Genomic DNA, 12,262 nt, shown 5'->3' on the forward strand with positions numbered 1-12,262 from the left:
AGGGGCGACTGGGCGCCCCTGGAGTGGCGCCACCATGCGAACCAGCATAATACCCTTCGGCAGACTTGTTGGGCTCCACCCTGCCATGGCTTGCCACTCTCTTGCACCATGCTATCCGACAGGGGTAGGAAGAGTTGTGGGATGTGGAATGATATGAGGCACATCCTCTCTGTGAAGAACTGAACAGTTCCCAAAATGTAAGCTCAAACCCTATGGTTTTTCTTCTTCGGCGTATGAGTTTTGCTCTTATAGCATATCATTTTGGTGAGTCCCTCAAGCCCTGTGACCTATACGAGCGCGTTAAGGAGGGCGTCGAGGGGAGTAGGACGCCCTGGGCCCCAGCCTTCTGGAGTGCACCAGCCGCTTTAAACCTCTGAAAGTGCTCGAGCGCTCCGATGTCCCGTTAGTAGTTGATAAGGAACCAAACTTGCACTATGGTGTCGCGTGTGTAGCGGACAAGTGTTGGTACCCCAATGAACCAGTCCTGCGGTCGCCTCTAGCACCCCCAATTCATCGTCTGGATGGCACGCGTGCACCCAAAGGAGGGTTGCTTTAGAGCGTGTAGCTTGAAGCCCCTGGTGGATACCGCTAGTTGTCGCCAAAGTAAGGTGTTCGAGGGGAACCTGAGCTTGCTCGTAGCACAGTGCGAATACAGGCTGTGACCCAGGGGAGAATCCTCTGGAGGAGATTGGCAGACCTTTCATTCGCTCCGCAACCGCACAAAGAGCTGTGGCGGACCTTCGGAAGGGCCTGGTTCTTTCCACATGAAAGCCTCATGAGCCTTGCTGCTGTACATCCAAGGTGTATGCAGTGGCTGTTCCTCCGAGCCTGCGGTCTCTCGGGAAGAAAACCGGGAGAATGGTCCTGGGAAGCGTGGAAGGCAGACACCACCTTAGGAGGAATGCAGGATGAGGTCGTAGTTGCACTTTGTCTTTATGAAAGACGGTGTACGGAGGATCGACAGTGAGGGCTCTGATCTCCGAGACCCGACGCGCTGAGGTGATTGCCACCAAGAAGACCGTCTTCCACGATAGGTAGAGAAGCGGGCAAGTTGCAGTGGTTCGAAGGGCGGAACATAAGTCTGTTCAAGACAGTGAGTTTCAGAGGGGTGGCTGGGTGACGTAGTGGGGGGATAAGTACGGTCCAGACCCTTCAATGAAGCGAAGAAACTACGCGCGTTGAAGGGAGACAACCGAGCACCCACCGTCTCCCGGATGGAAGGTGGATATTGCTGCCAGGTGCACCTAGGGAGGAAGTCGCCGGCTTTCCTGCTTAAGGTGCAGAGGTAGTCTAGGATCGTCGGGATTGATGCCTGTAAGGGGAACATCATGGGATGACACCAGGCCGTGAAGCGCCTCACTTGGCCACATACGTTCTGCGGGTGGAAGGTTTTCTGCTATGGAGGAGAATGCACTGCACCGCTCAGGTGAGCAGCGTAATTCCTCAGCATTCAGCCATGCAGGAGCCACAACCGTGAGGTGGAGGAGATCGCAGATCCGGATGCGAAGTCTCCCGTGGTCCTTGATGGTGGGACTGGGAGGGAATTGGAGTGGCTCAGGAGGGTGGTTGCTACCAGGCGCCCTGCGCCACGCTGGTGCTATTAAGATGAGCTGCGCCTTGTCTCTGCGAAGCTTGAGCAAGACCCGTGTACCAGAGGAAACGGAGGAAGGCAAAAGCAGCGGTTGGCTCCAAGTGGAGAAACGCGTTCCGTTATCGACCCGGGGGAGAGGCCCTGGAATGAGCAGAACTCCTGGCACTTCCTGTTTCGAGCGGGACGAGAAGAGATCTACGAGAGGAAACCCCCACCTCTGGAAACGGAAGTAAATGACGTCCGAATCTGATCGACCACTCGTGGCAGAGGAAGGACCTGCTCAGCCGATCCGCCAGAGGTGTTCCGATTCGGGAGGAAGGATGCTACTTCAGATTCAACTCTGGAAGGCTATACAGAAGTCCATAGTTGAATGGTTCTAAATTAATTTCCGACCCGCCGAGTGTTGCTAGGGTAAAAAGTTTCTCCGACGGCTGTGCACGCGGCGCGCACACACCTAAATGGAATGGATATGAGCAACACATCTCGAAGAACAACAGTTACAAAGGTAAGTAACCTTGTTTTACCACTGCCCTCTAGATTAAATTTGCGGGCCAGCAGATTGAGCGCTCTAGCAAACCAGAAGTGCTGTGGCATTTCATAAGAAGATAAATGTTCTGAGGTAACATGACCCAACCCATTGAGAATAAATGAAGAAGCTACTATTCAAAAACCTAATTAAAGGCTCAATGAGGGAAATCACTGAGGGTGGTTTGCAGAAGATCCCACTGTGTGATGTGTAAACCCACTTAGAATGCAGTATTGTCTTATTCAAACTTGGCTGTAGGGGATTTCTAAACTGGTTTTAGCTGGAAAGAATATTATTTAATATCCCTAGTAATCTAAAGAAATGTTATGGAATGTCATCTTTTACATCAGTTTGTTTAAAACTTCAAAAACAGAATTTAAAGTGCAGTTCTTGTCTGAAAATTGACAGTAAAAATAGCATTGTGAACTTGCATGTTGTTTCTCTTATTGAGTCCAGGTCAGGCTTATGGTGTGTTATAAGGAAAAATAAAAGTTCCATTCACAAAATTATGCCCTTAGTGACACTAAAGCAACCCCATTGTTGTTAGTGGGTTTGCATAAACGTAACTTGGTTTTGTAATTGGCCGCTTAGATACCACAATGATGGCTGTGTGATATAAAACAGCAAATAGAATGGGAACTTAGTAAACATAAAAATATGTAATGAATCAAATTCTGCTCTTGCTGGCTGTGCAAGGTTAACAGGAATAACTTGCACGGCTCACAGAACAGGTTGTCTGTGGTAACACACAAAGAATAGGTTCCCTGTATTTTCTGCTCATGTGAGTAAAATGGTGCTACTTGCTATACTCTCTTCTCAGAGTGGAACTTCACAGTTAAGCCAGTGAAGGAGACTCCTTATGTAGTAGTTGGTGAAAGGTTCTAGTACCTATAACACAGTTAAAGGAAGGGTCTAAAATTTTGCCAGCGACTTTCACCTGGGAAGTTATTGTGTTACAATGCTTTTCCCCCACTGATATCTTCTCTCTGCTCTTTGTGTCTGGCTGAATTTTTTCTTGTTTAGTTACACTTTCCCCAGTAACTGACTTAATCTTTGCATACAGTTAGGGGGCTTGTAAACTGAAATAATATTGCAAACAGTGCTGACTGGAGCTGGTCATTTTTTTTCTGTTGGTAAATTGCCCACAAACACAGTTTTTATCAATTTCTTATTTCTAATGGTTGGACAGATAATTTGGGAACAGCTGTTGGTCTGTGCATTGTTCATGATTGCTTCTGCTGCTGATTATTTGCCACTCACACTGTGATTAATCCACATCACCTGATGCTTCGTTTCTCTGACTGGATGACTTATGTATTTAACAGCAGGACTTTTTCTGTTCATGAACTACACCTCTACCTCGATATAAAGTGACCTGATATAACACGAATTTGGATATAACACGGTAAAGCAGTGCCGGGGAGGGGGGGGAGGCGAGCGCACACTCGGTGGTCAAAGCAAGTTCGATATAACTCGGTTTCACCTATAACGTGGTAAGACTTTTTGGCTCCCAAGGACAGCATTATATCGGGGTAGAGGTGTATTTGCAAACAGATTGGGTTGTGTGATGGGTTGGATCACAGAAACCCCCTTTGGGACTGCCACCTGATGTGCTTAGACAACCTCTGAGCACATTTTCCCTGGCAGCTTGGGACTTCAGTGCCCTGCCTGGTTGTGCCAGACATGCTAGCCTGCTACAAACACAGACCCAGGCCTGAACCACGTCCCCCAAAAGCTGCAGGCTTAACTGAAAACAGCTTAAGAAGTGCTCCTGTCTCCAGCACTCAGATACCCAACTCCAATGGAGTCCAAACCCCAAATAAATCCCTTTTACCCTGTATAAACCTTATACAGGGTAAACTCATAAATTGTTCGCCCTCTGTAACGCTGATAGAGAGAGATGCACAGCTGTTCACCACCACCCCAGTATTAATTAATAAGTAAAAAGTGATTTTATTAAATACAAAAAGTAGAATTTAAGAGGTTCCAAGTAATAATAGACAGAACAAAGTGAATTATCAAGCAAAATAAAATAAAACGCACAAGCCTAAGCCTAATACAGTCAAAAAGTGAGTATAGATAAAATCTTACCCTCAGAGATGTTTCAGTAAGCTTCTGTCACAAACTGGATACCTTCCTAGTCTGGACCCAATCCTTTCCCCTGATATAGTTCTTGTTCCAGCTCAGGTGGTAGGTAGAGGATTTCTCATGACTGCAGTCTCCTTTGTTCTGTTCCACCCCCTTATATATCTTTTGCACAAGGCAGGAAACTTTTGTCCCTCTCTGGGTTCCCACCCCTCCTCCTTAATGGAAAAGCACCTGGTTAAAGATGGATTCCAGTTCAGGTGACATGATCAGATGTCATTGTGAGATCCCAAGCCTTCCTGACTCACAGGAAGGCCTACAAGTAGACAGAGCCATCTACAGGCAATTGTTCTGGTTAATGAGAGCCATCAAGATTCCAGACCACCATCAATGGCCCACACTTTCCTTAATTACAATAGGAGAGTGGTCCCCAACCTTTTTGTGGCCGGTAGTACATTCATGTTTTCAGAAGAGTGTGGCGGGTGCCAACAATTTTTTAAGGCTTGTCTTGTATTTGTACATTAAGTAATATGAAAAACATCATATTTAATATTACATAATATATGAATCCAGAGAGAAGCTGAAGAGAAGCCCTGAGGACAGAGAACACTGGAGCCCACAGCACTCTGTCCCCAGCAGACGCAGGGCCACAGCTTCTCTCCCCTGCTGGGCACTAGGCGGACACATATAAATGTGTTGGGGACCACTGCAATAGGACCTCAGAGTTATATTTCATATTCCTAGTTTCAGATATAGGAATGATCGGTTGATACAAATAGGATGAACACACTCAGTAGATTATAAACTTTGTAATGAAACCTTACAAGAGACTTTTTGCACAAAACATATTCCAGTTACATTATATTCACACTCATTAACATATTTTCATAAAATCATATAGAGTGCAACGTCACAGGATGTTTACACATTTATTTGTTGTCTGTAATTGTTTGAATCTTTTGTGTGAATTAAAAGATCTTTTCCAAATGGCTGCAAAAGCACATCTGGTGTGAATACTCCAGCAAATATTTATTTGTGACACTTTTTTTTGCTTTGTGTGAACATTCTTGCAAATACTCATTCAAATGTCCTTGAAGAAAAAGAATTTCAAATACTAGGAAACTGAATTGGGAGGTTTTATTTACAAGGACTTTTTTGCTGGATTCACATAATATGTTATCTTTAAAGGGTAGGCGATAGAAATGACTGAAATCTTCCATGCAAAAATTACCATAAAACTCTTGTAATGCTGCAGAATAAAAGGAACTAGAGAGAAGTACAAATGAATTCTGCACCCCTTTGACTCTTCTGCCCCTTGCCTGGTCTCTCAAAGTGGATGTTCTTTTATCTTTTTCATTTCTTCTGTGTTTACATAACTTGCCAGTACCTATGAAATGGTAAATATCTTGAATTCAGGAGATGTACTGGACTCTTGTACTCAGGTTCTCTTTGCCTGAGTTGCCAGAACCTGAACCTCTCTCATATTGAGTACAGAGGCCCTGATTCAACAAAGTACTTAAACGTGTACTTTAATTCTTTCCCACTTCAGTGGGATTTAAGCACAGCTTTTAAAGTTAAGCACATGCTTAAGTGCTGTGCTGAATCAGGGCCAGAGTTCAAAGGTATGTGTATGTCTTTCCCACTCTTCCTTCCCTCCCGCCCACCCCATATGTTACATGTAAGCACTGTATAGGCAGAACATTCCAGTGTCCTTTTCAGCTCCACATGGTTGTCCATTTCTTTTAACAGAAGCACAGCTTCACCGCCTTTCCCCCCTGCACTTCTTACAGGTTTTCTTTTACTAGAATGTATTTGCTAGTGTTTGTGCTAGTCCATTTTTTGCTTTGATTTGGCTTGCTTTGGATGGATAATAGTTACCTTTTAAATTGCAATTAAAATAATGAAGAAATCTTTCTAATATGAACTCTCTCTCCTTGCAATACAGAATCATCTTATTGTGAAGGTGCCACCATACCATGACCAGAAAATAACCTCATCTGTTTCTGTGGGGATATATGTGGTGACTAATGCTGGAAGATCACATGATGTGCAGTCATTTACATACACTCCAGATACATGTACGTAAAGTGAAGAAATGAGGGGAGGGAATGGACAAAATTGCCTGCAAGATCTTTTCTGACTTTAATTTTTGAATTTTGAAGCAGAGAGAAAGGGGCTAACAAGGGTAGCAGCTGTGTGAAGTTGGGTAATAGGCTTTTCAGATATACATGTTCAGCAATAATATACCATTAAAATGGCATTTCTTCTTTGATAAAGTGGTCCATATAGGTGCTTAAACAACTTTCTGAAATTTCAAGGCATTCTAGGAAGAATGTTTTGAGTCACTAACATGACAGTTTTACTGGCCAAAGCACTTTGAAAGGCTCCTGTTCCTTCCCTCAGCTGAGGACTCTTCTGTGCCCCAGACCCTAATATAGGGAGACACAATAACAGTCATGATTGCAATAAAGATGGTGGTCTGTGCTGTCGAATACTGGGAGAGCCACGCTTAGGGATCTCATGAAGGGAAATAGTTAACTTTAGGGCTCAGCTGTCTACACACTGGATCTTGAGTCCTAAAATTAATCTCTGAACAGGACGCTAAGCACAAAATGAAGTCAAACTGCAGTTGTATTAGTTGTGAAAATGCCTGCAAAGGATGAGGAGACACTACACACGACAGAGAGGTAACCATAGAGGGAAAGGGACTTGAGGAAGAATTAGGGAGCAAATGTTTCCTCACTACTCAAAAATAAAATAAAATCTAAGGCTTCTGTTTTCTCGTAGACTGTGCAATATTTAACCAACTATCAAAATTTTTACTTCAGTCCCAGTAAACTTTGATCATTGCAGGTTATCAACATTTCTCTACCTACGTGTTATATTGACATCAGAAATATTAATATTCTGGGAGCTCCTCTTGTTAGCAAAATCTCCTCTGTCAAGTAATGAGGTCTGAAGGGTTAACTTACATGCCATAACAAGGATGGAGCAAGGGAATCCCAGCCAGATACAGGCTGCTGCTTTCATATAGTAGTATCAATTGCAGGTTTATATAAGTTCAAAAAAGGAAGAACCCAAGCTGCAGGGTAAGCGAAGGTACAGATGTTTGCAGTGGAAGATATAGCAAAATAAATAGTATCAAGCATTCTGTGCAGAAAGACCGAAGGGTGCAAATCATACAAATATATTCTGTTTCTGATACCACACTCTCTAATACGGTAACCAGCTCGCTTGTTCAATGTAGAAATGAAAATGAAACTTAGAAGTACATCGCTAATTCTTTTTATTTTTAACTTTGAAAACTATTGACTATCTTAGCCTGGGAATTTATTTTACATGACTGATGTCCCATAATTCACTAATATGACCTATACATTGTGAGGCTCTTACACTGCAGAGATAAGATATGCAACTTAATAATACTCATAGGGGATGTGATTTTATTTACTTCTATTTATGTGAGGAGGTCAAGCTGTCATGCAAGAGGATCTCCTATGTACTGGCAAAAAGGGTAATGAAAAGTTCTGCATAGCTGCAGTTGAACACCTAGCGCAGAAGCATAGTCAGCATAAACCAAAGGGTGAATGTAAGAGTCGTGCAAGCTCTGTTAGTGCCACTGTATGAGCCCGTGACTGTAAGGAAGTACCTCTAGAGAGATACAGTAACAATTTCTCTTATTCCCAGACTTATATGTATTGGATCTGATTTTCAGTGAGGCTTCAGCTGCACTTCCCACATGTTGCATGCGCACATTAGTGCAGTAATAATTATATGCAGGTGATAGAATTTTAATGTGTAAACCCATTTGGACAAATTTTGCAATGGACAGAAAATTGCCATCATAACACAACAGGGTTCACACCAGTGTGTGCACAGAAAATTGTGCTTACATAGGGAGTGAATATGGGGCTCATTGGTTCATTGGTATTCCGATGCTGGTAACATAGTCTTTAGACACAAAATTCCTCTGAAATGCTAGTTAATGATTATTTTAACTAGTAAACCTACAGCTCTTCATTTTACTGCTATATATATTTGATCAACTTTGTCAGTCTCATCTTCTGTTTTCTGTTAATCAGAGTGGGGGCAAGGAAAGATGTAATAGATTCAATAACGTCATCACTAGGGATGTACTCTTACCTTCATACATAAGGACTTTTGTGTGTTATTCTCCATGCTTCAAAATGAGAGTATAAGAAGAACCTGATATCTTGCTGTCCTATGTCTCTCATGCTATTTCTGCAGAGCAAAGGAATTCAAGGAGCTCCCTCATAAACACGGTCTATGTGAAACATTAAGATTAGAGAAATGTTGAGAGCAGCAGCTAGATATTGGAGTTTATACATTAATTACAAATGCCTGAGAGATTATATACTGTAAACCTGTTAAAAAACACATAAGAACTTTGCTATGGTGAAAACCTTCAGTGTAGCTATTTTTAGTCTGAAGGCTGAGATACTCTTTTTAAAAAACAAAAAAAAAAAAACCCACCTCAGGGGAGTTGGACACCTGACTTCCTTAGATGACTCTGAAAATCCAAATGCATGGTCTGCCTGTTACTTGTACACAACATGTCTGTCAGTAGAATGGATAGATAGGTTTACATCATCTGCTTGTGAGAGAAAAGAGCTAGAAATTTTTTCCCTATATTGAATGTCTAAAGTAATTTTGGTAAAATATTAATGATCACAGAAAGTTTATAATGAGCTTGTGGGGTACAGCCCAGTGTTCAGGTCTTTGGCCCAGTGACCCAAAGGGAGTCTTCTGTTTGGAGATGTTGCCTTCAGAGAATATCTGTATTCAACTCCACAAAAACTGTATTTCACGTGTGTTGTAAAGTGTGTTTTCCCGTATCATACTGGTATTCATGGTACACCATCTATTTTTATTATGGGGAAGAGGGTTCCAGGAGCATTTGCATGACTCAGACTTTTTCCCCCTTGTTTTTAACTTTTACTTATTTGGTATCTGAATTAGAAGATGTAATTTTGTCAGGAGATGTAAGTGAACATTTTTTCTCCTAAATTTATCCTGATTGTTTTCTGGCCTCCAGTGATAGTAGAAGTGGATTACTGAATGATTGTTAAACTGATTGTATTTTATGAGGACCAAGTTGACCTGGAAATATGTAACTAATGTGTCTGTCTTGTCTTTTGTATGGATTCTTTTTTGAGTGCCTGTACACACAGAATCGTAAGACTGTCTCCTGCACTCATGGCAGGACTGAGTATTGTCTAGACTAGGGTGGGCAAACTACGGGCTTGATCTGGCCTGCAGGATTGCCCCCCGTGGTGCTGCGGGCCCCGCACTGCTCTCAGAAGTGGCTGGCACCACTTCCCTTCAGCCCCCGGACAGGGGGGCAGAGGACTCCGTGCATTGCCCTTGCCTCCAGTCACCGCCCCCCACAGCTCCCATTGGCTGGGAATGGGGAACTGCGGCCAATGGGAGCTGCAGAGGAGGTACCTGGAGGTGTGGCAAGAGAGCCTGCCCTGGCTCCGATGCATCCCGCTGCCACTCCGGAGCTGCTTTAGGTAAGCGGCGCCGGGCCAGAGCCCGAACCCTGCCTGCACCCCAACTCTCTGCCCTAAGCCCCTGCCTGCACCTCACACCCCTCCTGCACCCCAGCTCCCTGCCATCAGCCCCCTGCCACAACCCACACCCCTCCTGCACCCCAATCCCATCTTGAGCCCCTACCACACCCTGCATCCCTCCTGCACCCCAACCCCCTGCCCTGAGCCCCCTCCTGCATTCCGCACCCCTTCTGCACCCCATCCCTCTTCCCTAAGCCCCCTCATACACCCCTCCTCTGCCCCAACCCCCTGCCCTGAGCTCTTTCCTGCATACCGCACTCCCTCCTGCACCCCAACCCCCTGCCCAGCCCTGCATACAATTTCCCCACCCACATGTGGCCCTTGGCCCAAAAAGTTTCCCCACCCTGGTCTAGACCCTTCCTGACAGGTGTTTTCTCTAACCTGCTCTTTTAAAAATCTCCAGGGATGGAGATTCCATAATCTCCATAAGTAATTCATTCCAGTGCTTAACCACCCTGACAGGACATTTTTCCTAATGTTCAACCTAAACTGCCTTTGCTGGAATTTAAACCAATACCCTTGTATAGTGCACTGAAGTTTGTATTCGTTTGGCCATCAGTATTTGCTGAGGGCCACATCTGCATCCTATGTGTCCTCATACTTCCAACTGAGGGCATAGTGACTCCAACTGCCACAGTTCCTTCTCCCCTGCCAGGAAGCCATGTGATATCTGAGCTTCTTCACTCACTGTGCAGATTACCCATTGTTTGTACATGGTTGTAAATAGATAGGTACATAGCGGTTAGTTGGTAATTAGTGTTAAGGCATGTCTACACCACGAGCACTACAGCAATGTGGTAAAAGGGAGGTTTCACTAGTATGTGCCATAGTATCTAGGTATTCAGGTCAGTATGCGTCTAAGAGGGAGTTTCATTACTCTATACCAGTGGCTCTCAACTTTTCCAGACTACTAGACTCCTGAAAGGGATACAGTAATTTGTCTTTCTTACCCCCAAGTTTGACCTCACTACTTGCTTACGAAATCAGACATAAAAATACAAGTGTCACAGCACACCATTACTGAAAAAATTTGCTTGCTTTCTCATTTTTACCATATAATTATAAAATAAATAAACTGGAATATAAATATTACACTTACATTCAGTGTATAGTATATAGAGCAGTATGAACAAGTCACTGTATGAAATTTGAGATTGTATTGACTTCACTAATGCTTTTTATGTAGCCTGTTGTAAAACTAGGGAAATATCTAGATGAGTTAATGTATCCCTTGGAAGACCTCTGTGTACCTCAGGGATACACGTACCCCTTGGCAAGAACCATTGCCCTAGACATAGGAGCCCCTAGGAGAGATAATAGTTCCTGGTAGCTCTCCTTTTCTCCTCAAGAACCTGCTCCTTGTGCATACCAGTATCATTAGTTATACTGGGCTCCATGGGAGATGCATCACTGGAGAGCACCATTGTCTGCATCCATCCCAGTCCAGGGCTAGATCCCCTTTACCACCATCTCTCATGGGGGCAGGGGTTACAACCAGCCTGGTCTGTTCCACTGCCAGCTGAACAGTCTGCTCAAGGCTCTGATGAGAAGTTACAAGTAGAGGACCACCTTATCCTGGCTCCCCTCTCCTCCTCCTCCTCCTCATCATCCGGCTGTGGTATCTTCATCATCTACTTCAGTGATCCCCAACCTTTTTGTGGCTAGTAGCACATTCATGTTTTCAGAAGACTGTGGTGGGCACCAACAATTACTCACATACAGGGCTGGCTCCAGGCACCAGTGGAGCAAGCACGTGCCTGGGGCAGCACATGCTATGGTTCGCATTCTGTCCATTCTGCAGAGTTGGAGCGGTTTTTTTTTGTTTTTTGGCGCCAGTTCTGGGCAGTGCAGAGAGAAGCCGGGAGGACAGAGAACACAGGCGCCTGCAGCCCCGAAGTACTCTGTTCCCAGCAGGTGCGGGGCCCTGGCTTTTCTCCTCTGCTGGGCACTAGGTGTGCCCCGCCCCTGCTGGGGACAGAGAACACCAGCGCCTGCAGCCCCGGAGTTCTCTGTCCCTGACAGGCACGGGTATGCGGTTTCTCTCCGGCTTAAGCTGTGGCCTCGTGCCTGCCAGGGACTGAGAACACCGGCGCCCGCAGTCTGTAGCCTTGGAGAAGCTGGAGAGAACATAAGAACGGTCGTACCGGGTCAGATCAAAGGTCTATCTGGCCCAGTATCTGTCTACCGACAGTGGCCAATGCCAGGGGCCCCAGAGGGAGTGAAGCTAATAGGCAATGATCAAGTGATCTCTCTCCTGCCATCCATGTCCCTCCTCTGATGAACAGAGGCTAGGGACACCATTCTTTATCCTTCCTGGCTAACAGCCATTTATGGACTTAGCCACCATGAATTTATCCAGTTCCCTTTTAAACATTGTTATAGTCCCAGCCTTCACAACCTCCTCAGGTAAGGAGTTCCACAAGTTGACTGTGCGCTGTGTGAAGAAGAACTTCCTTTTATTTGTTT

The 12,262-nt window shown here is 44.7% G+C and overlaps 1 protein-coding gene across 8 annotated transcripts in view; it reads left to right on the forward strand.

Annotated features, from left to right (window-relative positions):
• The window catches only part of NFAT5 (nuclear factor of activated T cells 5), a 174,445-nt gene that overhangs the window by 127,025 nt on the left and 35,158 nt on the right, over positions 1-12,262 (forward strand). For all 8 annotated transcript variants that reach the window (XM_075073802.1, XM_075073803.1, XM_075073807.1 and 5 more), the window contains one exon: positions 6,148-6,280. In XM_075073802.1, the coding sequence (XP_074929903.1) occupies positions 6,148-6,280 (133 nt within the window). The remainder of the gene's footprint in view (positions 1-6,147; positions 6,281-12,262) is intronic.

Source organism: Chelonoidis abingdonii, chromosome 19 (assembly GCF_003597395.2).
Source record: "Chelonoidis abingdonii isolate Lonesome George chromosome 19, CheloAbing_2.0, whole genome shotgun sequence".
NCBI lineage: Eukaryota > Metazoa > Chordata > Testudines > Testudinidae > Chelonoidis > Chelonoidis abingdonii.